General features: G+C 50.6%; 1 protein-coding gene across 1 annotated transcript; it reads left to right on the top strand.

The window, feature by feature from the left end:
* Positions 1-6,368: 6,368 nt before the first annotated feature.
* LFNG (LFNG O-fucosylpeptide 3-beta-N-acetylglucosaminyltransferase) lies at positions 6,369-27,578 on the top strand. Its single transcript, XM_084640390.1, has 8 exons — positions 6,369-6,966; positions 20,380-20,428; positions 22,328-22,427; positions 22,848-23,001; positions 23,363-23,448; positions 23,907-24,072; positions 24,717-24,802; positions 25,243-27,578. Exons 1-8 carry the CDS (start codon positions 6,532-6,534, stop codon positions 25,307-25,309), a joined length of 1,143 nt encoding a protein of 380 aa, XP_084496516.1. The 5' UTR covers positions 6,369-6,531; the 3' UTR covers positions 25,310-27,578.

Here is a 27,578-nt window from a genome sequence, read left to right as displayed (position 1 = left end):
CTTTCTCAGGCTTCGTCTTCAGCCTGATGAAATAATAACGCTTTGCATTTCTACAGCGCCTTCCTCCTGGGATCTCAAAGTGCTTTATGACAGGTTTCAGAGTAGCAGCCGTGTTAGTCTGTATTCGCAAAAAGAAAAGGAGGACTAGTGGCAGCTTAGAGACGAACAAATTTATTTGAGCATAAGCTTTCGTGAGCTAGAGCTCCCTTCATCGGATGCATCTGATGAAGTGAGCTGTAGCTCACGAAAGCTTATGCTCAAATAAATTTGTTCGTCTCTAAGGTGCCAGTAGTCCTCCTTTTCTTAAAGCACTTTATGTTGATCTCCCCGCATGAAACCCCTGTGGGGTAAGCATTACCAGCCCCATTAGATGGATGTTTAAAGCTGAGGCCAGCAGGGCCTGAACCCAATTGAGGCCAATGTGACTTGCCCGAGGTTACACATCACATCGGGGCAAAGCTGGAAACAGAACCCAGGAGTCCTGATTGGGCTACAGCAAGAAAGCGGCGATGAGAAGTCAACTAAAATCAAGAGTGGAGAGCACAGAAGGGTAAATATGGTGCCACCATTTTTCTAACAGTGATTAATGCAAAGTCTCTTGTGCTATGAGAAGAAGAAAAAGATCAGTACCCAAGGAGGAAGAAGGATACATCTGGAACTGCATCTCATTGCTACCTTGTACTCCCCTCCTCTGGTTGATGTATCCACCTGTTGTTTCTTGTCTTATACTTAGATTGTAACCGCTCCAGGGCAGCGGACAACTTTTTATGTGTTAGTGTCTAGGCCAGTGAGGCCAGGGCCTCCAAGTGTTGTTGCAGACAAAAATAATAATTAATAATAGAGCGACTAATGTATTCAAGAGGGAGCTTTGAAGCTATGGTCAGCGAAGCATGTAAGTTGTTCAGTGTGTACACGCCAAGCCCAGCATTTCTCTCTGATGATCTGTTCCAGGGGTTCTCAACCTGGGGGGTCAGGATCCCTCAGGGGGTCACATGGTTCTTACATGGGGAGTAGCGAGCTGTCAGCCTCCACCCCAAACCCCTCTTTGCCTCCAGCATTTATAATGGTGTTAAATATATAAAAAGTGTTTTTAATTTATAAGGAAGGGTCGCACTCAGAGGCTTGCTATGTGAAAGGGGTCACCAGTACACAAGTTTGAGAACCACCGATTCTATTCACTTTTACTCTTATGAGTTTATTTGCAATTTTTTTAAATAGTACTGGGAGACTGCAACTTATCCCTCAGGAGCACAACTAACTGCAAAAGCCACCTGCTCAGCAGTCCTGTAGGACAGAGGTCCTCAAACTTGGTGAGACAAAGCAGCACTGGCAAGATGTATTTGTCTTGAGAGGCCTATAGAAAGGAATCGTTGTTTGGATTCAACAGCAGTTAAAAGCCAGACATAGGCCTGCGCAATCAAATATTGGAGCTGGAGTTTAATGTCCCCAAAGTGGGAGGGAATTCAGCCCCAGCTGCTCTGATCCATCTAGCTCACTCTAGGGGTCAGTCACAAATGGGGATCCAAACGGAACAAGAGTTGGGTGGGTTTGAGACAGGGATTTGGTTCAGCCATCTCAAATATAAACCTTGTTTCAGAGTAACAGCCGTGTTAATCTGTATTCGCAAAAAGAAAAGGAGTACTTGTGGCACCTTAGAGACTAACCAATTTATTTGAGCATAAGTGTGATGAAGTGAGCTGTAGCTCACGAAAGCTTATGCTCAAATAAATTGGTTAGTCTCTAAGGTGCCACAAGTACTCCTTTTCTTTTTGCAAATATAAACCTGCAGCTCATCAGTTCTGTTCTTGCCCTGCAGTTTTAGGGCAAGAGTGGGCATGCGTTCTGGGGGCTGCATTCTGGCAGCCCAACTTTAGGAGGCAGGCCGAGAAAATCCAGCTCAGAGTGCCTCTCTTTGTTAGGGTTGCCAAGCCTGACTGTGCAGGAGACCCAGGATGTATGGCATCATGCTTGCAAGAACCCAGAAGAAGAAATGCTGACATCATACAGCCCAAATTCCCCTCTCATCCCCAAGAGGTGGTTCCCCTAGATCAGGGCTGGGATACATTGGTGGGGCGGTGAGGGGGGGTGTGAAACTTGCAGTCCTGCTCCCTGTGCTCGACGTGTTTTGAGTATATAGAGGAGAGTCTAGTCTCCAGGGCTGTCTGTCTAGCATGTTTTCCCCGTCAGGACAAGGCAAAAGAAAGGGGCACTACAGACATGCATTTAGCTTATGCAAGACAAATAAGCAATGCTCCTTTCTTCTCCCTTAAGCCATGCATTTAGCTGGCACCTTAGCAATGCTAGCCTCTCCCTGATTACCCAGAGATCACCAAAGAATACGTGGAGACAGGTTAATGCCATTGAATGCCAAACTCCACGGTGGCTGCACAGACATGAACAGGGCAGGAAAGAATTAACTTAGAGCTTATCACCAACACCAGTCTCCTGATTCCAAGGTCTGGATGGTACCATGTTGATCTTGAGATGGGCAAAAGCAGGTGCAGAATGTGGTGGAAGGAGAAGAATCTCCCAGAGGCTGTTCCATCGGGTAGACGTTCCTGAGCTGAGCTGGGGAAACAGGTCCCCTGCCGCAGGCTTGTCTACTGTGGGTGAAGACGGAATCAGAAGAGAGATGCCTGAAAAGGAAGTCTGTGGACATGCAGCTGGAGTTCAACATATTCCCCAGGGAGGGAGGGAACAAGGAAGAAGAAAGCCAGGCATCTCCTCTGCCAGGCAGTTGGCATCAGCTGGCTGACCACTAACCCTCAGTGGAAAGGTTCTATTCTGAATACAGCTGAAACCCCCAGCTATTCCCCTGCAGCAAACAGGGATGGGGACTCCAGTAATCAGTTTACATGGTGCCCTGAAGACTGGGAGCCTTGTCTGGATTTTGCAGTGTTGAGACTCCACAGACTCCTGACACATCGTTCTGAGCCCAGCAGCAGACAAACTCGTTATTGTTGCTGTCATTGTGCAGCGACTGCTGGCATGGACGGCAGGCTGGCAGCCGTGCAGCAGCTGGCCTGCCAGGAACATGAACATCTGTCTGCAGCGCTGATCCCCAGCCACTTCCGAGACCTCGAGAATGGATGAGCAGCTGGCTGAGGAGAAAGTACATTTCCTCCTGTTTGGCTCCTTCAGAAAGGGGCTCTGTCTTTATTCAGGATCTCGCCTATGGTGTTTTTCAGCAGCCTCTTGACGGGAGGTTTCTGTGCAATCAGCTCAGAGACCCAAAAAATTCATCAAAACCCCAAGCTGCAGAAATAATGTTTAGTCATGAGTTTGGGATTCGGTAACTCTATTTGTTTGGTTTGATGTCTATTAAAATAAGACTTCTTTGAGGGTTTTTTTGATGGCTCCCTCCTCAGACTCTCTCAGTGCCATATAAAACAAACCCATGTCTAAAGGCTTCCTGTGCATCTCCTACACCAGGAACATGATTAAAGGGTTGACCAGAGCAATGTATATCATAAATATGGGAAAATGCAAACAGTCCTGCTTGCCTTGGAAAATATTCTCCCTGCCTTCATCTCTGTTGGTATCAGTAGCATTGTTTATACAGCATCAGAGCTGAACATGGCATCTGACAGTAGTAAAACAGCGAACGGGACAAGGTCCATTCCCCACAGAGCTGTAGTCCATTATTATTTGTATTATGGTACTGCCTACAGACCCCAGGCAAACTTAGTCCCCTTGTGCTCGGCTCAGTGGAAATACACTGAGAAACAATCCCATGTACCCAGCCAACACCCTAGTCACTCAAAGATCTCAAAGAGCTTCACCAAGAAGGATCAGCACCGTTGTCCAGATGGGGAACTGAAAGCACATAGCTGCATTGGAATATGTTTGCTAAAATGTCCCACCATCTCAGCTTCACTGTGTATGCAGAGTCCCAGGTGGCAGCTGGTGTTCTAAGCACCAGGTCACCTATCCTTGCTTAGAGCAGGAGAACATCACATGGTTAAAATGCCAGTGGGCACCTTCTATGCTAGCTCTCCTACAGTAAAGTGGAGCTGAGGCAGTGGGGAATCACAGCAAATATCCTAGTACAGGCAGGACCCACAGAGGTTAACTTGTGAATTTTCCCAGGCTCCCAGAGACAAGAATGGGAACAAATCCCAAATCTCCTGATTCTCAGTTTGATCAATATGAGATAAGTGATGTTTGGGGGATAGGGGGGGTTAGTACTACCAGCCTTAGAAGAGGCTGGTGAGAAACTTTACAGTATGAATTGAGTATGTGATCTGGGTGGTCCGCTTCATGGTAACCTCTTGAATACAGTTGTGAGAAAATCCCACTGTGCCCAATCCTACTTTGGTCTCTGCTAATCAGTGTCCCTGTGCATTGACTGTTCTGCCTGCCATAATAAATCAGGCAGAAATTGAAAAGTGGGGGAAATAGAAACCAAAGAGGTAATTCAATTTATAACAAGGTTGTTCCCTGTTTGGTTTGGTCACACTACACAGCCATGTAGAAGTCCCAGATCAACACACAGCTTCAGAATCTCAGGGTCTGGGGCCAGCAATAGCTGGACAGAAGCCAGGGCAGGCAATACAGACAACTCCTGCACAAGGAAGCAGAGAACAGTTTCACAAAGATACGGGAGAGCTTCCATTCCGTTAAAGATATTGCCGTGAGTGAGTGCAGGAGGATGGTGAGTCTGGGATATGGAGGGACTGAATAGGGCTGTACAGACACTATTCAACATCACCACAGAGATCATGAGGATGAAGGCAACTTTGTGAAATAACAGCAGGTATTAGAGGCAAGGGGGAAAGAATCACTGGAGGCTAGGGACAGCTGAAAGTGGGGTGGCAAGGGGATTGCTCATAGAATCATAGAATATCAGGATTGGAAGGGACCTCAGGAGGTCATCTAGTCCAACTCCCTGCTCAAAGCAGGGCCAATCCCCAATTTTTGCCCCAGATCTCTAAATGGCCCCCTCAAGGATTGAACTCACAACCCCTGGGTTTAGCAGGCCAATGCTCAAACCACTGAGCTATCCCTCCCCCCCAAACAGACAGAGACAGTTTGGTAAAGACTGCATTGGTGTACCACATGCAAAGTAGAGAAGGCAATTTCTTCACTGCCTACCCTGAAATGCTTCAACAGAATAATGAAAAGGAGTACTTGTGGCACCTTAGAGACTAACCAATTTATTTGAGCATACGCTTTCCTGAGCTACAGCTCACTTCATCGGATGCACCGATGAAGCTCACGAAAGCTTATGCTCAAATAAATTGGTTAGTCTCTAAGGTGCCACAGGTACTCCTTTTCTTTTTGCGAATACAGACTAACACAGCTGTTACTCTGAAACCTGTCAACAGAATAATGTGTCTAGAAACTTTCAGAAATGCCCCCTATGATAATATTACACAATTCTTGAGCTGAGCTCAGAAAGCGAAGTCGATTGGGCAATACAGCTGACTCCATGACCATTAGAGATGAGCTCCAGCAGCAACATTTGAATCTGGACTTCAAAAGCGCTACATTTCAAAGGTATTCAGATCAGGAGTTTGGTTTAGTCCATTTAAAGAGAGAATCCATTTGCAAAATGTAGATCTCGCTCCAAGTTTACATTTATAAAACCTCCAACATTTGGGGGGTGCTCAAACCTGGGGATTTGGCACATGCTCACTGCTATTACTATTATTTCCGCACCAAGAAGTGTGCTAGCAACATTACAGAACACATAGAAAGACATGGCCTACACCCCACCCTAAGGCCCTGATCCTGCAATCAGATCTGCTGTGATACGGATGTGACACGCAGGGAGGGGATGGGGTGGGGAAGAACAAGGTTTACAGTCAGAGGATCACAGGGTGACTTAGGTTAGATGTTTGCATACCTTGAGGCTACAAGTTTATTGATACTACTATTATTATTATGCTTATTATTTGGCTCACTTCTTGGGGGCGTATCACACTCTTTGCATTAGGTGACACGTGTGTGCAAGCACTGTGCATCGGACTGGAGGTTTTGGGCCATGCCCACGAAATACTCTGCCTTCAAACGGCATTGCCAGGAGGGAAAAAGCTCTTGCAACAACCTTCCCCTCTAGCTCGGCACCTCGGCGCTGCTCTGTAAACGCCTGCTAAGCGCAGCTCCCGCTTTGTCTCCGGGGAGGCGGTCAGAGACCAGCCTCTCGGCCCGCCCGATGCACCCGGGAGAACTTGGCCAGGGCTGGGCGAGCACCTCGCCGCCTGCTCCCAGCCCCCTGCGGCGCGCCCACGTGGGAGACAGGCCGCCCCAAGAGGAACGAGCGGAGCCGCCCCTTTGGGGGCGCGGCCTGGGAGAGCCCCGCCCCAGACAGCCCGGCACTGGGCTCGGCCTGGGGGCGTGGGGAGGGGAGTTTTTAAATTGCGGCTGCCGCCGAGCTGCGGGCGGACTGGAGCCGGTCGCTGCTGAGGGCCGGGGCTGGCGGGACGCGGCACCTGCCAGGCGTTAGCGCGGCGGCGGCTGATCTGGGAAGTCTCCGGCCGCGGCCTCTGGCCGAGTCGCGTCGGTCCCGCTGTGAGCGGGCTGGGCAAGATGCTGAAGAGCTGCGGAAGGAAACTGCTCTGGTTCCTGGTCGGGTGCATGTTCACCTGCCTCTTGGTCCTGATGGCGGATCAGCAGAAGCGGCAGGTGGGGGGCCTGGGAGGAGAAGGGGGCCGGCGGGCTTTGCGGAGCTCGGCGAGCCCGGCCCCGGCCCCGGCCCGCCAGCCGCAGCGGCAGGAGGGCGAGCCCGGCTCGGCCCCCCGAGAAGTGAAGAGCTTCACCGATTACTTCAGCAAGCTGAGCCGGGGCCGGCGGGAGGCGCAGGAAGCCGGCAGCCTGGCCCCGCGCCGGGAGGGGACCCCCGGGCCGGCCCTGGAGGACATCACGGCCCAAGACGTCTTCATCGCGGTGAAGACCACCAAGAAGTTCCACCAGGCCAGGCTGGAGCTGCTGCTGGACACCTGGATCTCCCGGAACAGAGACTTGGTGAGCGGGGGGACGGGGCCAGTGGGGCGCGGGGACTTGCAGCCTTCGGCAGGTGAGCTGCCCGGCCTGGGAGCAGCAGGGAGCCGTGCCAGGCCGCCCTGGGAAGCACGAATGAGCTGGCTAGTGTCTGCACGCCCAAGCGCCTCCAGCCAGAGCCTCCCGCCCTTGGCCCGGGGAAGGGAAATCGAGGCACATTGCAGCAATGGTTCTCCCCCCCCTTCCCCTTGCTCTTGATCTCTATTGACAAACCTGGGCGGGGGCTTTGGGAGGATGTCACACCCACCCACACACCCCCTCCGCAGCCCGGGCTGCCAGGGAGTTAACGTGAAGCAGAAGTTTCACCTCTTTTCAGCAGGGGTCCTCTGCTTCCCCCAGCTGGAGGATTCAGGTGCATCCGTGTCCCTGCACAGCTGACGGGCACAGTCCGCTGTGAAACGCGTTCCTGCCTTGGGCCTGGGCCGCACCCGCGCCGGAGCCTTTTGGTGAAAGTGCCTCTGAAGCGTAGCCGCTCTGGTCTCCTAGCAGCAGGGATCTTTAACGAGACCCCTGTGTTCAGGGCTCAGGTGCCTCTCTATTCCTCCCCCTCTGGCGGCCTCCACCCCCAGGAGACTGGGGATGAGGAGCATGAAATGCAATTTGTGTCGCTGGCCTGGACTTGTCAGATGTAAAACAGGGGCTGAAGTCCAGAGCTCTTTAGCATAAAGAAAAGGGGAGAGGACTGAGAGTTCTCAGGGTTGTTTAGAGACTGCTGGGGGGGGGGGGGACCCTGCAAACATCAAGCTCCTTTTCTTTGCCGGGAGCAGCCATGGCTACGCTGTCAGCTCACTATTTAAAGAAGGAATTAAGCTGCATTTTCAGAGAAGTGTCACCTACACTAAAACCCTGTGCCCAAGGATATCTCAGCAACTGCTTTAGCAGTATGCCTGGAGGGGAAGTAGCATTTCTGTTTCAGAGGGCACATCTGGTCCATGCCTCATTATAGAGCCTAAGCAGTAATCATAAAGCCTTATGGCACCTTTTCACCTGTAGATCTCAAAGCCCTTTACCATTGTGACTCGCATTGTCCCGGTTTTGCAGGTAGGGAAAGTAACACACAAAGTTGCAATAGCAGAGCCAGCATCTGTAGACTGTAGCACCTTGGCTCTGATGCCTAAGGAGATGTCTTTCCCCTTGTGGTATCCTCTCAGAAGCCAGGCGTGTACTTAGCTACTTGAGTGCAAGGCCAAGTCTGAATTACAACATCGTTTGCAGGGTACTGGGTAGATTTCTGGTACCCAGATACTACAGTGGTGGGTGTACACAAAATGCACAGACAGAGGGAGAGACCAGCAGACCCCAGGTTCTGGGGCTGAGAAAGCCATGGAATAGTAGTCAGTTTGGGTGGGAATTTTGGTAACCAGAAATACTGTGGGATTTCATAGAGTTTAAGATTAGAAGAGACCATTATTAGTCATCTAGTCTCGCCACCAGTACGTACTGGCTGAGAGAATTCACCACCAGCCTGATCTGTTCTCTGTCTCCCACAAAGCCCCCTGTATTCGTGTGAGTGATTGTCTCACACTCTCCACCAGTGTCTTATCCATTATTCTAGGACTTAAGAGGAAAAAAAAAGTAAATCTACTTGTTTCCTTAGGAGACTTGCTTTTGCCATTTGCTCTCCTTACTCGGGAATTATTTTGATCATCAAACAGCTTCCCAAGCAGATTATGCCTGTTCTTAACAGAATGAGACTTTCCCATTTTCTCTCCCCAATTCATCCCCTTCCATCTTCACCCATTTCCTTATGGGCTCTCTCTGGGCCTGCCCTGCGGTGAGGTGGACTCATGTTTCTCACTCAGGAATAATATGTAAAAGATCTCTGCAGCAGACTTAGGACATCACTTCCATTGACCTGCTCCTTTACTTAGGAGATCTCAGAGGCCTGGCAGTGACTCTGCCGTTTCTCCCTGCCATGGTTGGTTAGTGGAAACTCTTAGCTGATCTTTTATATTCTACACCTCTGAGCAGGGGAAGGGGCTGGAGGTGGATAAATGCCCTGAGCACCTACAGATGATCCTGGGAATGGCTGTTCTCTTTTTCTCATAGACTCTGGCTTTCTTCTGGGTTTTTGTTTTGTTTCGTTTGTCCGTTTGGATTCCCAGAGTCCTGAGTCTCAGCTCTCACGCTGTCCCCCTGGGCAAGCTAACAAAGCCTCTTTTCTCCCAAGCGCAGAGAAAAGGCTTCACAGGCTCTTGTGTGGTGCTTTCCATGGGAACCGGGTAGCTGGAGCTTGCAGTGTCCAGGTCAGGTTGCCTAGAGATGAGGGCCAGGAAGCCAGGGGGGTGCAGCTCAGAGCGGTGCCCAGCTGACAAGCTGCTGAGTGATGCTCTTGTACAGCACTTGAGGGACAAGCCTTGGAGAGAGCTGAAGTTACTGAAAACTCCTGCAGGAGGAAGGACAGCGAGCTGGCGGGAATGTGTCCCAGTCTTTCCACGCTGGCCTGGCTGCCGTAACCAGGAAACTGACCCTCCATCTCAACAGGCCTGACAGGTTTTTGTTGCCCTTTCCAGAGAGACTGCGGGGAAGTGAATCTGTCTCTTGCCTGCACAGTTTCCTCTCCGAGACAGTCTCCTACCAAGAAGCCTCATAACAGCAACTTTGGGGCACCGTGGCTTCCCCAACTGTTAGACTGTAAGCGAAAGGAAAAGAGAAACTATCTGTGCACCTTAGAGTGTAGCGTCTGGGGGGGCCCTGCTCTCATGTGCCCCCCAGAGGTGTGGGTGATATAGTGATGAACTCCTGCCCTCTGGTAAGTGCTGAGCTTTTGCTGGAAGCTTCTCCTTGTGAGAGAGCTGGCTGAAGCTCAGTGCTTCATACGAACAATGCTCTGGGTTAGTAAAGGGGGTTTTCGGCTGAGGAGTTGCCTGTGCTAAAAGTGTGGCTCTCAGTCTGAGTCAGGCCTCTCTTCTCTGGGTCCCAGACCAGCTCTCTTTTGTTTTGCCAACAGCCTCTCAGCGTTCATGCTACTCTGCACCCTGGCTGCAGGGCAGGAGTGGAAATTCTTAGCCCAGAATCCCCTTTGGCTAATAAACACATCTAGTTCTTCCGAAGCAGAGAACAACCCTCCCTGTCTGTCCCCACCCTTTCCCCTTCTGAGTCAAAATCTGAACCTTCCGCTTCATAGTTACACTCAGGGCCATGTTTGTTTTTAAATGAATGGCTAAAGGGTTAAGTAAAATAGTGCATTGAGGAGAAGGGGTTAAATCTGCCATGTGGTTCCAGTTTGGAGAGATGATAGGAAGGGGGAATTGCTATTGTGTTGTCTTCTTGGATACTCTTTGTTCAACATACAATAGCCTCAGTTTCCTGTGTTCGGTCTAATCCAAGATATTGCAATGATATCATGTGGTAGGACTCCCCTCCTCCCCTCCTCCTTTTATCTGAGCAGAGTTGGATAGGCCTTGGCTTCACCCCTGCCCCCAAATCCTGCACCTACTCCTGTGCTTCAGATGAGCTAGCCCAGACAGGCTGTTTTTTGGAGAGAGGTTGTTCCTCCCTGCCAGCACCTTTTGAAGAGAGTTTGCAGCTGTGGCTGACTCAGCACTTGAATACCTCACATGCTGCAGAGTGGTCTGGGGAGTGTTTGCACTTTAAAAAAAAAAAAAAAAAAAGCCCCAATGTTGTGAAAAAATCATAAATGCAAGTTCATCCAGCCCCCCCAATTCCTGCTGAGGCTGAGGAGTTGCAGTGACAGGACCGCACAAGAACCGCGCTCCTTGTCCCAGGGTACAGGGCCCCGAGCGAACATTCTCCAAGCAGCTTGGTGGGCTTGCTCCCAGGAGATGCATGGAAGGAGCTATGTGATTAACTCTGTTGCAAGGATATTCTCATTTCCAGAAGTCTGGCAGATAATTGCAGGTGCTGATACCTATTCCAGCTAGTTTACTCAAGAGGAATGTGTTTACCTTCCAGAGAGCACAGGCAGTTCCCAAATTTTCCTAGCACCTTGGCCAGAATCCCTGTCCTCAGGGGTAACGGCCTGCTGGGGTGTGCTGACATGCTCCCAGTGGGCCTTACGCATTCATGTGTACACAGCAAGTATAGCTCTGCGTCCTGTTTACACTCCAAACACAGGTGTGGGCTCTGTCCAACCCAGCCGGTGGAACTGGGCTGTCAGAGCTCTGCCAAGCCAGTTCTGGCCACTCCACTGCAGCTCCTGTCCAGAGGGGAGTGACAGCTCCTCTCTCTTTAAACCTGGGCAGGTTAAAGACAAACACACATGGGGCCTGAATCTGGGAGGTGCTAAGCCCTCTGCAATGCCAGCTGAAGTCTGCAGGAGCTGAAGATGCTCATTCCTTCTCAGGCTGAGGCCCATATGAAAGCAGATCTCCCAGGCAGGGGGATATTATATGGGAGATGGTGTTTATTTTAAATGGAGGGCAGGGTTATCCTTGGACACCAATGAATTGGGGGCATGTAATGCTCTTAATTGCATGCCCCAAGCAATGAGGTATTTCTTCTCAGGCTTCAATAAAAGCACTTGAAATATAAGTCTGTGAAAGACACGTGCAGAGCGTGAGGCGGGGGTGGGGGTGGGGAAAGAGGGGTGGGTCCCTAATTGCACAAGGAGCTCATTGTTCAAAGGGGGATTATTAAAAATAATAGCATTTGAAATTACACAGAAGAGGACTCTTCCTGTTACTGAAAAGCGAAGGGGCGAGAGCGAGCTCCGCTCCTGTTTGTGAATGCCTTGTAACTTCAGGCTTCTGTCGGTTAAAAGGATCAGGTTCTGAAATTAGGGGTCTCTGTGCCAGCCACAGCCCCCGCAGCAGGGGAAAGCCACAGCTCAGACAGCTAGGCAAGAAAGGGGCCAGGACCATCAAACTAATCCTTGAAATGAGCTGGTGACTTTCTCCCCAACTGCCTTTTTTGGGTTTAGTTTTGTACTTGCTGTTTGGCCCATCAGGGCTTGAGCTGTGTGTGTTTGCAGGGGACAAAAGCCAGGCAGGAGCCTGTTCCAGCTGCTAATTCTCTCCTCTTCCTCCCCTGAGTAGTGACTTTTCCAGATGGAGGATACAGCAATGAACTGGAACCATCCAGGGTTGCAACCTGACAGATTGGCACAGGTGCCTCCCCCCAGAACATCCTGCGGCCAGCGAGGGCAATCTACTTTTAGACACTGCCCTCCAGGTTAAAGTAATTGCGTCCTTTAGGAGAGCATGGTGCTTTAGACACAACACTGGCTGGCAAGCCTCCAAGGACTGTATAATCTCAGCCTGGGCCCCAGAAGCTGTAAGCTCGTGAGCTCTCGTTTGGCCTGATCTTGCAAGGTGCTGAGCCCAAGATCACGCATGATGGTGGGGAAATGACACCAGTACCGAGAAAGGGAAGGATGCAATTTATGCAATGGATAGTCATGAGATCCTTTGTGCAACATGCCTCACATTGGTTCCTGTTTTTGATGCAATTGGTGCAGGAGTGGGTGAGGAGAGGGTCAGCAGTAAGACACAGCCGTTTGTCTCCTGAGAGTGTATCATCCCTGAAGGTATTTCTGTTCCATTTTAATATGCAACAAAATTGAGACTCGCTCTTGGACAAAGGACAAGAGAAGAGAGGGTCAGGACCAATTTTCCCTGGTTGGTAGGTGGGTGGAATAGGAGCCTAATGGCTGGATCCTGTCACCCACACTGTTCGTCACCAAATAAGATCAGCCAGGGAGCTGTGAGCAACTGTGGGCTGAGCTAGGCTTTCAGTGCAAATAAGTGGAAGTGAGTCACTAAGAAAAGAGAAATGAAGGAAAACCCTTTTTTCCCCATAGTCTGGACTGGCAGTGTCTCTCCTTCCCCCGTGCAGGGAGCTGGGCCAGGCTGGGCAGGACATGCTGTGAAGCAGCAGAAGGATAGGAGAGCACCCTGTGCTGGGAGCGGAGTTCCTCTAGCAAATCCCTGTGGTACAGAACGGGGTGGGGGGGTGGGAGGGGCCAGTGCATGCCAGTGGCCTGGTGTCTGTCTCCGAGCCCTGTTATGCAGCAGTTTAAGGAACCTGGCAGGGTAAAGTGCATTGTCCCGGCCTTATTCTTTGGTGGCTGCTATTGTTGGAGAAGGATTTGGCATCCTGTGTTTCTTTAAATTGCAGCTTTTAGAACAATGGGGCTTCCTGTGTGTCCCAAGTCAGGGTCCCTGGCCAGACAATGCAGCCACTGAGCAAGCAGAGACAAAGCCCTTTCTTTCACCAATTTAAGGGGACATAAGTGTGGGATATAACTCCTTGCACTCCTAAAGCAGAAGCAGCCCAGAGAGAGCCCCTGAATGAGAGGGGAAGGGAGAGCATTCACAGAGCCCAGAGTATCTCTGCCTGCTAGTAGCAGGCTGGCCTATGCTTTGGTCCTCCATACATGTATGTAACTGAATCCCAGATCTAGGGAGGTGCAACTCACGATTGAGCTGAGGCCTACAGGGCCTGATTGACCTCCCATTTATACCACTGTCAATGTGGAGTAACTTTGCTCAGGTCCAGCATGCACTGAAGTCAGGGGAGTTACACTGGGGGGAGAGGGGAATCCGGCTCAGAGCTGATAGATGCACTGTGTACACGTGCACAGGCTAATCCTCGCATCTTATGGGTTACACAGAAAATCAGCAGTCTCCCCACCTATCACCAAAGATTTCTTTGCAGACCTAGTGAGCTCCCTGTGGCTAGGAAACTGTGGCTTTTACACAATACACTGCTGCTGTGTATTTTCTGGGATCTCCATGAAGGCTCTTCGAGTGTTAAATGAGACTGCCCAATGAACGAAGACCACGTTGGGAGACACAGTCCTGGCTTTTCATTGCATCCATCTCCTGGCAGCTTCGAAATACATGTTGGGTCTCAAATTGTCAGTGGGAATGTGCAAGGTTCTGTGGCTGTGGTTTAGCAAGAGAGCTTCAGCTGTGCGTATGCCCTGGCTCCATTCCTGTGAGGGTGACCAGAGCATCGCAGCTGGAGGTTTGGGTATCTGGGACATGCAGAGAAAGAATAGAAAAGCTTTCAATCTAAGCGAGCAGTTGAGTGTAGCGGGCATGGTTCTACCTATGCCCAGCCTCCACCCTCCCTGCCCCAGGCTCCTCTATTCCAATGAAGAGCCCAGCAGCCACAAGGAGCAGAGGATCTAAATCGAAGGAGAGAGTGTTAAGGATGGGGCGCTGCATACATTGAATATCTAACTACATAGCAGATCTGAGACTAAACTGCCTTAAAGAGAAGACAGGTTTCAGAGTAGCAGCCATGTTAGTCTGTTTCCGCAAAAAGAAAAGGAGTACGTGTGGCACCTTAGAGACTAACAAATTTATTTGAGCATAAGCTTTCGTGAGCTACAGCTCACTTCATCGGATGCATTCAGTGGGGAGATTTATATACATAGAGAACATGAAACAATGGGTGTTACCATACACACTGTAACCAGAGTGATCACTTAAGGTGAGCTATTACCAGCAAGGGGGGGGGGGGGGAGGGACCTTTTGTAGTGATAATCAAAGAGGGCCATTTCCAGCAGCCTCCCGTTGGAGTCTGTTTTTGAAAAAAAATTTTGTTGAAGAATTGCGACTTTTAGGTCTGTAATCGAGTGACCAGAGAGATTGAAGTGTTCTCTGACTGGTTTTTGAATGTTGTTGTTCTTGACGTCTGATTTGTGTCCATTTATTCTTTTACGTAAAGACTGTCTAGTTTGGCCAATGTACATGGCAGAGGGGCATTGCTGGCACATGATGGCATATATCACATTGGTGGATGTGCAGGTGAACGAGCCTCTGATAGTGTGGCTGATGTGATTAGGTGCTATGATGGTGTCCCCTGAATAGACTCCAAAGAGAGACTGCTGAATTGGAATTAATTTGCAAACTGGATACAATTAACTTAGGCTTGAATAGAAACTGGGAGTGGATGGGTCATTACACAAAGTAGAATTATTTCCCCATGTTTACCACCCCACCCCCACTGTTCTACAGACGTTCTTGTCAGCTGCTGGAAATGGCCCACCTTGATTATTACTACAAAAGGTGTCCAGTCTCCCCCCCCCCCCCCCCCGCTGGTAATAGCTCACCTTAAGTGATCACTCTGGTTACAGTGCGTATGGTAACACCCATTGTTTCATGTTCTCTATGTATATAAATCTCCCCACTGTATTTTCCACTGCATGCATCCGATGAAGTGAGCTGTAGCCCACGAAAGCTTATGCTCAAATAAATGGTTTAGTCTCTAAGGTGCCACACGTACTCCTTTTCTTTTTTTTTTTTTTTTTTTTTATAAAGAGAAGAGACTCTCCAGGCCCAAGGAGAATGGCTTTGTTGTAATCCTGGCAGTGAACACCCTCCTCCTCCCCCCATCCCTCTTTCTTTTCCCCTTTTCCTCTCTCCTGTTCTATTTCCTCCCTTCATTCTCCCCAGACATCTTTCCTCCCAGCTGACCTGCATATAGAGTCCTATGCCCTATAGTGGATCCTGGAAACCTGCCCAGGGGGTGGGAGGTCACAGGAATGGGAGATCTCATCTACAAGAAATGTAGACAAGCTAATTAAAAAAGAGAGTGAGGCTGTCACTGTTTTGGTTTTAATTGAATCTTCTGGCTGGATTCCCACTTTGCGGAGAGCAGAGATGCAGGCAGGGGCTGGGAGGCAGTAAACCTGCAAAGGCGAGAGAGTCCCTCCGAGATATCACGTAGGGCTGGGTGCAGGCTCTACCCTTCCTGCCCAGGCAGCAGGGAGACAGGTGATCAGGCTGGAGTTTCCTTCTAAGGTCTCCTGCAGTTCCCTGCCTGCCAGGAGGAGTGATAGAGTGTTTCTCTGAGAGCCTGGGAGGTAGTTGCATTGTCTCCTGTGTGTGGGAGGGGCAGCATCATCAGAATAAAAACTTTCAATGCTGGCTAATAATAAACAAACATCCACTCTGGTCTATTTATAGCGGCCGAGCTGGAGGATTAGTTTAGGGGTTATTTTCGGAGCAGCCGAAGACACAGTTGCTGGAGACAGCGTTCCTGATCTAATCATGCAAACATTTTCCTCTGTATTAAATCCCCAGTGGGCATCCTGAAAGTGTTCTGGTCTCCCGCCCCAGCCAGCGGGCCCCCTTTGACACATTCCAAAGAGATTGATTAAATGAATACTGGGCGGAGGGGAAGGCAAGTGCTGGGGGAAGGTGGACACCATGACTGAGACCAAACAAATTAATCTCAGAATGCAGTCACAGGCCTCACCCCTCCTCGGGGTTGGGGGCTTTATAAACTCCCTCAATCAGGAGAAGGCCCCAGGCCCAGTCGGGGGTGTGTGTGTGTCTCTTGCTTGCCCTCTCTCCCCAAGGCCAGGTAACTGGCTGGTGCCGCCACATCCAGCATGGGGAGTGTAAAGCAGGGGAAAAGCGCTGACCACGCCAGTGGACACCCCTCTGCCCCAAGGGCCGGGCAGGTGCTGGGGGATATCAGACCCTGCGCTGGCTAAAAGACCATGTAAAAAGCCCAGAGCAAAATAGAGCCTTGGGGCCAGGGAGAGGAGGAACATCCCTGTGGATGTTTGATACCTCTGAAGGGGGCAGTCTCCTTTGTGGCAGGGGGAAGATCAAGTCATACTGTCCCGTTCCCCAGCCCCGAACCTAGCATGGTCCTGACACTGACAGCTAGGTGATGCCTATACCCTGCCCTCCATGACGCTCCCTTCAACTTACTGCCCCATGCCTGCTAGCCTATGTTATGGGAGGGACATTTCTCCATGGCCCCTGTAACTGAGCAGCTAACACCTTGAACCTGAGAGTCAAGCCTCCTTATTTTGCTTTGCGTAACAAACTCTTCTTAGGTTTCAGAGTAGCAGCCGTGTTAGTCTGTATTTGCAAAAAGAAAAGGAGGACTTGTGGCACCTTAGAGACTAACCAATTTATTAGAGCATGAGCTTTCGTGAGCTACAGCTCACTTCATCGGATGCATACTGTGGAAACTGCAGCAGACATTATATACACACAGAGATCATGAAACAATACCTCCTCCCACCCCACTGTCCTGCTGGTAATAGCTTATCTAAAGTGATCATCAAGTTGGGCCATTTCCAGCACAAATCCAGGTTTTCTCACCCTCCGCCCCCGCCCCCCACAAACTCACTCTCCTGCTGGTAATAGCCCATCCAAAGTGACCACTCTCTTCACAATGTGCATGATAAACAAGGTGGGCCATTTCCTGCACAAATCCAGGTTCTCTCACCCCCTCACCCTCCTCCAAAAACCACACACACAAACTCACTCTCCTGCTGGTAATAGCTTATCCAAAGTGACCACTCTCCCACCTTGATTATCACGCACATTGTAGGGAGAGTGGTCACTCTGGATAAGCCATTACCAACAGGAGAGTGAGTCCGTGTGTGTGGTTTTTGGAGGAGGGTGAGGGGGTGAGAAAACCTGGATTTGTGCTGGAAATGGCCCAACTTGATGATCACTTTAGATAAGCTATTACCAGCAGGACAGTGGGGTGGGAGGAGGTATTGTTTCATGATCTCTGTGTGTATATAATGTCTGCTGCAGTTTCCACAGTATGCATCCGATGAAGTGAGCTGTAGCTCACGAAAGCTCATGCTCTAATAAATTGGTTAGTCTCTAAGGTGCCACAAGTCCTCCTTTTCTTTTTGCAAACTCTTCTTAGGCGTTGTAATGCCATCCAGCCCTTTGTTTGCGGTTCCCCCGCAGCAATTGACTTGATGCCCCCCATGCGGGTTTCCCCTTTCTCAGTGAAGGAGCAGAGCCCATGTGCACTCTTGGAGCCCCCCACCCTGTCTCAGATGCTGTCTGTCCAAGACGTCTTGTGCCTTTCCTGGAATCACTGGCACATATGCAATTGCGCAATGGCTACACGCTCTCATGGGTAGTTTGGCTTTTCACGCCTCAGATCAGCTCTATTCTCTTATACCAAAAAGGCCACTTGTAACCTCCCCCCCAATGGACCCAGGGCCCAGCCACCCCTTCCATTCAGGAGCTCAGCACTGTCTGCTCTTCCCAGCCACTTCCCTACCCCGGGGGACCTGAGCAAACAAACTTGGCTTCCCTCCCTCTCCCCCGAGTTAACCAGCCCAGCTGTATGTTAATGGGGGAGCAAACACATTGCTGCTTAACTCTCCTGGCCTGAGTAAAGTCAGGCTGACTCATTCAAGCTATTGTCACCCACTCCAGAACAAAAAAAGCCCACTGCGGGGCTGGACTGCCTGATGGGTGGCAACGAATTTCCAGTTCACTCGTAATTCATCATTCCCAGGCCTCTGCCCTCCCCCCCTCCAATTTCTCTTTGTCTTTTTTCCTTTGCGCTTCTGTGCGTGTCTGGTTTTTATAGCGCTTGGCAGCTGGTTGTGGTTTCTTCTCTCTCTCTCTTGGGCTTTGTTTGCTACACGCTGATTGATTGAGATTGCTTTCTCACCCTTCCCTTCCCTCCCCCTCCGTTGCCTCTCCCCACATTTCTCCCCCAAAAGTCCAGGGTAAACCAGTAGGATGTTCCCCTGGAGCCAGGCAACATATGTTGAGAATTAGCTGTGTAAATAAGGGAGTGCGGCCAGGCAGGTGGCTCAGGTAATTGGGGGAGGGTGTGTGTGTGTGGAGTCGGCAGTTGAAGGCGATTCAGTTACCGAGGAAGCTGAGTGCAGGGGGAGGAGGTGCGCCCCGCTGTGCACACACAGACAGGTGCAGGGAGCTGCATTGATCAAGGCTGACACCCCGGCCCCAGCAAGCTGGGCGAAGCCAGGCTCGTGCCAGAGCTAAGCAGCTGCTGCCACCTGACCTCCTGCTCAATAAACAAAGGCTATGAGACGAGCGTGGAGGCCACAAGAGGGGGGTTTGCTAGCTCAGGGTGCCGGGACAGAGCCAACTGGGTGCATGCTGTTGACACAGGTGTGGGATGAAGCCGGGAGGCCGCCTCCGCACACCACGGGCAAGCAGTGCAAACACACCTGCTTATAGCCAGGCAAAGGCCGGTCACACAGTGTTTAGCAGAGCCAGGTGGGCTGAGCAGGGCAAGCCTTTGGAAAGACAAAGTTCCACGCGTGAACCTCAGGGCCTGAGCCAGCACTGAAGGCAGTGACGCACCCCACTGGCTTCAATGGGAGCACAAGTGGCTCCTTAGCATGCGGTCTCTCTAAGGGAAGCCACAGCTCAGCTGCATCTCATTACACGTGGCTGTAGGTCCCTCCATTCCGCCTCACATTCCTCTCCACCCCACATAAAGCTGGTGCAATCCCACCTCCCGGTACTGGTGCTCATTCACAGCACATGCTGCAGCTTAACAGCAAGATCATGGAAAATGCAATACAGTTAAAGAAACGAGGGCCACCGCATTGCAAGCGGCTGCCTCCGCTGTGTTCTTAGGTTGTGTCCCTTGCCTTGTGGCTTTGTGTTAAAGGCCCATATTGTTACACACTTGGGCCCTGGCAGTGAAATGACGTTCCAGAGATCTGGGCAGACACACACAGTGAAACCCAAGTAACTGTGACTACAGCTCAAACTGGGGGGGGGAAGCAACTCCACCACAGAGGAGGCTGGGAAACATGCTGTACAGACACTGTTTCCATTTTCTCTCCACTCTGGGAAGGGAAGCTTTAACCCTTTGCTTCCCTGTCAGGCCTTCTGTGCTGTTTATTTTTTTATGGGGAGTGGGCAGAGATGGGGATTAAAATGAAGACACTTGGTTCCCTGCAGATGATTGCGCAATGCAGGTGCGCATCTCACCCAGCTACTTTAAGGGGAAACACCTGCTTTCAGGATGAAACCTTAGGCACCTTTCCCTCTTGTCAGGGAGGAGTTTGCGGTGCGTGTTCCAGTGAGATCCTTCAGATCCTACCGTTTTCCAAAATGTCTTTCAGTCCAGCGATCCCAGCTCGGAGCCCTGGTGCCCTCCCTCTTCCAATGAGTGTGTTGAATGTTATCCTAGCTCTGTGATGGCCTGTAATCAATATGTTCATTAGGCTGAGATTTGTAACCCAGGCACTTCCTTAAAGAGAAGCAGAGTCAGGCCGGAGCCACAGAGCTCAGAGCTGGCCTCCCAACTGCCTCCAAGTTCAGGGGTACTTGGATCTAGGGTTAAGGTTTGGGCCTTAAGAAGAAATGAGTGACAAGCACCCAATCCCCCTAACCCCCTGATTGGTATTGAATGGTTTAGCCCCGAGGGCAGCTGAAACAGAACCATTACAAAAAGTTTGACCAACACCCCCTTCCAGCAGGCCTTGATAGTGCTGAAGTCACTTTCTGCCCTTTCCTACCCCAAAATTAGGACGGTCAGGCAATAGCCATGGTCAATAGCAGGCCCTTTTTCTTCAGCAGCACCTGCTGCCTGGAAATCTTTGGAAACTGGAATGTAGCAGAAGAAGGTTCCCCCAGGGGAAAGGCACAAAGCAGCATGCCCTTGGTCATGTCAATTCTAATGACGTGTTATCATCTCTTTCAGACCTTCATCTTCACTGATGGGGAGGATGAGGAACTGAAGAAACGCACAGGTGAGTCATCCAATCCCATTCTGGTCTCCTTTCTGGCTGGCGCGAGCCTGGTAGAAGTTTAGGCAGCTCAGGGGGCTCTTTGAATCGAGCAGTAAGTGCAAGATGCGCACGTCATTTCTCTCTGAGCCTGGAGTAGTTCGGCCTCCCAGGTTCCTTCCCTCCCTCCTGCTCCATGATTTCAGGAACGAGGGGACTAAACCATCTGGGGGGTGGGATGGGGGGAGCTTTAGATGGTAGAGAACTTTTCTTAAATCGTTAAAAAGGGCCAACTTTTGCGCTTGGGCTGGAATTTTCAGAGGCACCCACAGCTGGCACCAGTTTTTTGAAACAGCATTTAGGCAAAAAACAGGCAGCCAGATTTTCAAGCCCGCTGAGCAATTTGGGCGCTGACCTGTTCTGAAAAAGCTGGCCCCATGCGTCACAAAAGGAGCTGGTGGGTGCTGGGCACTTGTGGCTGTCTGGCCCTCTGTTACGACAGTGCGACACCACTGAAATCATTGGCCGCCCCCTTTACTAACTCACACCACCTTGACTGTGCCCTTTGGCCTGGTCTGACTCCAAGCAAGGACTCAGGAGGTGGCTTTCAAAGCCGGGGCAGAAATTGAATGTGCCGGTGGCGCCCCCTTGAGGATCTCAGGGTGCGGAGAACACTGCTCTGAGAACGAGGCGGCTTGTTACAGTGGTTGCCTTTGGGGAAAATACCCAGCTGAGATTCCCCTATCAGAGATAATGGAGGTCACAGCGCCACAGTCCCTTCCCCCACCTGCCCTTGGAAAAGCAGTCTGTGCAGCCATCTGCCCTGCAGCGGTTTGATCCCGTGTCTCCCTTCTGAGGCAGGGGAGAGTAACAAGGTGCCTTTCTAGGGGTTTTTCCCATCCCAGCGCTGTGATTAACGAACCCAAGTAGCTTTCAACAGAGAGCGGGAAAGGGACTTACTCAGTGAGTGTTTATTCAGCAGCCCCTCCCCTCGAGTCTGGGGCAGGCCTTCCCTATTCTTCTGATGTAAATGATTCCCTTTCAGGCCCTGAATCAATTCCCTTTGAGATGGCCCAGCACATAACAGGTGGCCGGTGCTGGGAAAATGCAGCATGAATAGGCCAGGATTCTGGCTAACAGACCCCAGCAGAGGGGCTAGAGGATCCAGTTCACAGGCTTCACCCGCCCCCCTTCCGGAGACTGAGCGCGCAGCCCTGCAATGCAGGGATAGGGTGGCCAAATGTGTGCTTAGCACGGGTAGTGCTGAGATAGGGCCGATCCCTTCTTCTTTTTCTTCTCATGACTCGGCAACATCTCTTTGTAGGAACTCTTAAGCCCACTTTATCTCACGCACCCTTGGTAACAATTCCCTGGGAGCTCCAGGCTTTGTCCCCTAGGATGCTCTCTGCTGTATACTTTAGATATGGGCCGTTCCAAGCCTTTTATAAGGATATTCAGTCCCAGTACAGAACACTGCTGTGTCTTGGACTAGGCCTGTGAAATACGGTTGTATTCTGTTCATTAGGATCCAAGCTTCCTGGCCTTAGGATAGGAGGGTCTTGGCCTTTGTGGGCCAGCAGCAGAGAGGATAACAGGATTGTCGGCATCTTTCTGGCCTGTCTTCATTCTACCCCACCCTCCCCTTTTATGTGCGAGGAAAGTAGCTGCCCCTGCTGCTGTCTGTGAACCTTGCACTCAGTGAGGGGGCAGCCCTGGGCTACAAGCAGCCGCTGTTGGGTGCAAAAGAGCAAGGGCTCTTCAAATCACCTAACCGGTGGCAATGTCCCTCACTGCTTCCTGGGCAGCTTTGGGTGGTGGACAAGCAGTTTCATTCGTTCAAGCAGATTGACTGTGTTGCTGGAGAGAGAGAGGCTCACCGGACTGACTGTCCCTCTTCTCTCCCCGACCCTCTTCTCACCACAGCCAATGTCATCAACACCAACTGTTCCGCTGCTCACAGCCGCCAGGCTTTGTCTTGCAAGATGGCCGTGGAGTATGACAAGTTCATCGAGTCTGGGAGAAAGTAAGAAGGAAATTAATGTCCAGAGAAAGAGAGTGAGCGAGCAATTGCATGTGGGGTGTGTCTATATGCATGACAGTTTGTTCACACGTGAGACCGCATGTGTGGCCAGGTGAAAGTGCTGGGAATGCAGGGAAGGACTCAAACTGCAGAGCCTTCTGGTGACCAGCTACAATGTGGCTGCCTGATTCTTTCAGTTTCCACGGACAGGTCTTGCCCCAGTATGGGCTAGGGACTGGTGCAGGGGGTTAGGAGTGGCTTCCGCTTGCGTGGCCTTGATTAAATCACTCAAACTCGCTGCACCTCGTTTTCCCTGTGCCGAATGGGAATAATAGCTGCCTGCCATTGTAAAGCGCTCTGCTGGAAGGAGCTCTGGGAGTGCTGAGTATTACCGGACTAACTGGGTTGCTTCTTTTGCTCCAGGTGGTTTTGCCATGTGGATGATGATAACTATGTGAATGTCCGGACCCTGGTGAAGTTGCTGTCTGGCTACCCCCACACACAGGACATCTACATTGGCAAACCTAGTCTGGACCGACCCATTCAAGCCACAGAGAGGATCAGTGAGAACAAGATGGTAAGAGAGCAGGACAGTGGGTTTACTAGGGCTAACAGGAGGCAAAAGTCCAGCGGCCAACTGAGCCCAAAGAGGGGGGTTTCCAGCTTTCACTGAGCTGGTGATATGTTGAAAAATGTCATCGTTTCAGAATGGAGATGGACTTTAACAGGGACACAACTCTCCCAACTTCTCAGCACCAGGCTTAGCTGTGCATCCTGTGTGCGGATGGAGGTTTGGGTCAGCTTAACCAACCCGGGGAGCAGTTGAGACAATTGGGAGAATTCTCTTTGTATTGCCTAAATCAGTAAGAAGTTCATGAGGAGACAGGGAAAAGAACCGGTCTTAAACCTCACTGTTTTGCTTTCCATTTTTTTTGCAGCATCCTGTTCATTTCTGGTTTGCCACTGGGGGAGCAGGTTTCTGTATTAGTCGCGGGCTGGCGCTGAAGATGAGCCCATGGGCGAGGTAAGGAGATTAACACTTGGCACTGATGTTTCATAAGACTTCTAGAAAGTCCTGGATTGCTCTGTGAAGGTCAGGATGGGGGAGGACACAGGAGATCAAAGATCACTGGTGACTCGAAATTCAGCTGCATCCTGAAGTCCAATTCTTTGTGGACTTTGATTCCATCCCAATATCTAGTGGACTGAGGCTCCACCTACACTGGCCTCGTAGCCGTGTTTGAAGAGACCCACAAAGAAACTAGGAAGGAGACTAAATTGCTCTAGTCCTAAAGACATTTGTCTCTGTAAGCCAGGGTTGAGGTCATTTGATAGGGCAGAGGCTGAATTCCTCCCACCCTCACCCCATCAGGAGGTAGGGTGGGTCTCCAACTCAGGGTTGGGACCCATTGGCGCAACGTGGAGGAAAGTTAACTTGGAGCCTGGCAAACTCACGCACGTACTCCCTTCTGTCTCCTACAGTGGGGGTCATTTCATGAGCACTGCAGAGAAGATCCGCCTGCCAGATGACTGCACCATCGGGTACATCATAGAGTCCGTGCTAGGAGTGAAGCTTATCCGGAGTAATCTCTTCCACTCCCACCTGGAGAACCTCCATCAGGTGCCCAAGACAGAGATTCACAAACAGGTAAACCTGGCCACATCCAAGAAGCACTTAGAGTTAGTGCAAAGGCCAGGGAAGGGCCACATATTTCTTGTGTGCAGATCCTAGAGCCCTGGCAGTGATCACAGGTAGAACAGGGGAGCAGGGTTATTTCTGTCCTCATCTGTTCCTCCTTGAGCACAGAACCAGGATAGCTGTGTGCAATGAGCAGCAGGCCTCTTATCCCAGTGCACGATGGGCCAGGAAGGCCAGGAACGTAGGAAATTACTCTTGAGAACCTGGGATTGAACCCAAAATGACACCACCTCCAAACCCCTTGGCGTTATCTCTGATAGAGGTCTCCTTTGGGGGTTTAATCTAGTGCTGTAGATGAGCAACCAACCAAGCTACTATACCTCATCCCAGTGTCTGAGTGCCTTGCAATCTTCCATGTATTTGCCCTCCTATCATGCCTGTGAGTCAGGACAAGGCTGTTATCCCTATTATACAGATAGGGCACAGAGAGCCTCAGTGACTTGCCCGAGGTCACACAGAAAGTCTGTGGCAGAGCATGATCTGGAACCCAGGTCTCCAAGGTCCCAGCTAGTGCCCTAATCACTGGACCATACTGCCCCTCTGTCAAGAGCAGCATCTTGCCCGAGCAACACCTTCACCTTTGTGCTCTCCAGGTGACATTGAGCTATGGCATGTTTGAAAACAAGAGGAATTCCATCCACATGAAGGGAGCTTTCTCTGCTGATGAGGATCCATCCAGGTGAGCTGCGGCTTCCTCACCCCCCCACATTCGTGTGCAACCAGACGTGTTCCTCCTTTTACCCCCATACAATGAGGAAGCCTGGGCTTTAAAGCCAGGAAAAGAGCAGTTGAAATGACCCTCAGGCAATCAGGAGGTGGAATTACAGCACTTGTAGACGTACCTGAGCTAGCTGTAACCTGCCTGCGTAGGATCCTGGGTCCACACTCACATGGCCACCACCCATGCTGCTGAAGCTTCACTGCAATTGTCACTCAAGTTAGCTTTGCTCTAGTTCGGGTTTACACCTGCTGCAGTCCCACTTCTGAGCTGCAGCGTAGACAGACCCTCAAAGACCGAGCCTTTGCACGGCTGCTGTGTGCAGCAACTGGAAAGAGGTGTCAGTGTTGTGAGCAGGTCTTGGCTCGGGTGCTGATCGCCGGTGTTTCCCTCTCTTGCAGGTTCCGCTCCATTCACTGCCTGCTGTACCCAGACACGCCATGGTGCCCCCTGAATGTGGTGTACTAGGAGACGCATGTCCCCATCAACCTCGTCCCAAGTTTCCCTGGTATCCGAAGGGCTTGTGGGACCCGTATGTGTGCATGTGATTTCCCTGCTGCGAGGCGAATGGTTATTATTGCTGTGATGGTGCACAGTGTGTGCGGTTTATAGGCTGCTGTGCGGCCCCTCATCTCCCCTGCAGCCGGAGAGAGTAGATTTTTGTGGTGCTGTCTGCCTCCTCCTCTGACAGGCCGGGGGTAGGTGGGAAAGGCTAGGCCCTGAGCACTTACACGTGTGGCCCAGGGGCCAGGCTGGCTTGTGAAGGGTAAGTGTCCTGAACACCAGCCTGCATGGCTCTACATGTTGCTTTGCAGTGTTTGCAATTCTCGTAGAATGTATGGGGAGTAAGTGTGTGCCCTGGGCCAGCTCTTTACTGCCATGGCTTTCTTTTTCTGCTGGAATTTTACTTTTAAATGTTCTCTCTATCCCATTCTGCCCAACCCTCACTCCCGTCTCTTCCTGCTTCCCATAAACCCAACCTGCTTTATTCCACCACCTCCCCACCCCATTCACTTGCCTCCCCCAACCCTTCATCCTTTGGCTCCGGATACTGTTTCAGATGAAGGTTCATTGATAATAGTTGTGGCGGGAGGGAGGGTTAATTCCACCCCTCTGCCCCCCTTTCTTGCCTCCCTCCAATGCTGGCTGTATTTTGGGGGGAGCAGGGGAAGTTTGCTGGCTCCAGGGGCAGTTCTCTGGACACATTGGAGCTGAGTCCAGGAAGTGCCCTGGAGAAATTTTGTACTTTGTCGTGTTTAGAGCTGGACTCTCAGAATCCCAGCTCATGGTAGCACTGAAGGGAGACAGGCTGGGGGGAGAGGAGCAAGGAGAGGGGTTGGTGGTGGAAGCCGAGAATCATTGTTAACTCTGTTCACTGGAGTTCCCTATGCCTCGCTGAAATATTTTCAGTACTATAAAGCTATGCAGTATTTATATAGGATAATTTAAAGACATTTATAAAGGGGGGGGGTTGCAAAGAGATGCATACATGCTGTGTCCATGTTTATGCTTTATTTATATGGAGACATAACGTCTCCCTTCAGTGCAAAGTCTCTGCCCACTTACCCTTGCCTTTGGAGCATCTTCGTGGAGGGGGAAAAGTGCTACACATGTTTTGTCCCTAACACTCGTGTCTACCAGGGCCAATTATTAACACATGTAGAATGCACTGTCTATACCAATAAATAATCTAGGTTCAGTGGAGCGAAAACATTTAGGCCGGGTCTGTCCGGGGGCATTAGATGCTGATGCAGAGGGTGAATAAAGAGCATTGGGAGGATTGCAACTAAGGGTCCAATGCAGATCTCCCACTGGTGCAATTCCACTAGCTACAATGGAGTTAGTCCCGTCGTATTGTGAGATCAGCATTAGCCCCTGAGCTTGTCTTTGCTATTGGTCCCATTCACCACTGAGCTCAAGAAACACCCCTTTTTCCCAAGCACCATTTCTGGGCTGGCCCAGCAGCTAGGGGCCTGTTGGAACTCAAGATAGGTGCTGGATCATGGTTGCTGGCCTGCTGGACGCAGTGGGAGTCAGAAGCCTGAATCCCTGTGAGGATCTGGGCTTAAGTGCTGTGGAAGCTTTATACTCAGCATCTGGGAAAAGGAGCGCATTGCTCTGCTCAGCAGTGCTCCCTCTGGTCGATGGAGGATCAGCAGCTGAAGGGAGACCACTGTAGTTCACTGCATAACCTGCTCCAACAGACAGTTGCTCATGGCTGTGCAAATCCTCTGCTCCTGCACGAACATTGACCTAAGCCTTCCTCACCCAGGGGGTGAGAGCTATTTGTTCTCTGCATGGATAAGTGGGCAGAGGCAGAACTATATGTTTCCAATGAGAGGCTGAGTGAAAATGGCCCATAATGGGTGCATCTGTAAATATCTTATTGCGACAGTAATTTTTTTTTACTGTGCTGTTTTTTTTTTTAATTGAGAACGATGTAGGGTTGAAATTTTTTTATACATTTTCTGTGGATCGGAAAAAACAAAACAAAAACCTTCTGAGAATCTGTTTGAAAATGAAATTGAAATGTCTTGTAACGATCACTTACCTTAATTTATGTGTTCCAGTATCTGGAACGTCACTCTCTGCTTTTCATAACTAGTATGTGTTTAAAAGAAATAGATTGGAAAAGAAATGACACATGTTCTCAGGGAATTAAACCTGATAGTTACCATGGAAATCCCGTGGTAGCCATCATTCTTTGCTTTCAATAAAGCAGCTTATTTGCTGATCA

Source organism: Lepidochelys olivacea, assembly GCF_965140295.1.
Source record: "Lepidochelys olivacea isolate rLepOli2 genome assembly, chromosome: 10".
Lineage (NCBI taxonomy): Eukaryota > Metazoa > Chordata > Testudines > Cheloniidae > Lepidochelys > Lepidochelys olivacea.
The sequence above is the reverse complement of the archived record's forward strand: the minus strand, read 5'-3'. Positions and strand labels throughout refer to the sequence as shown.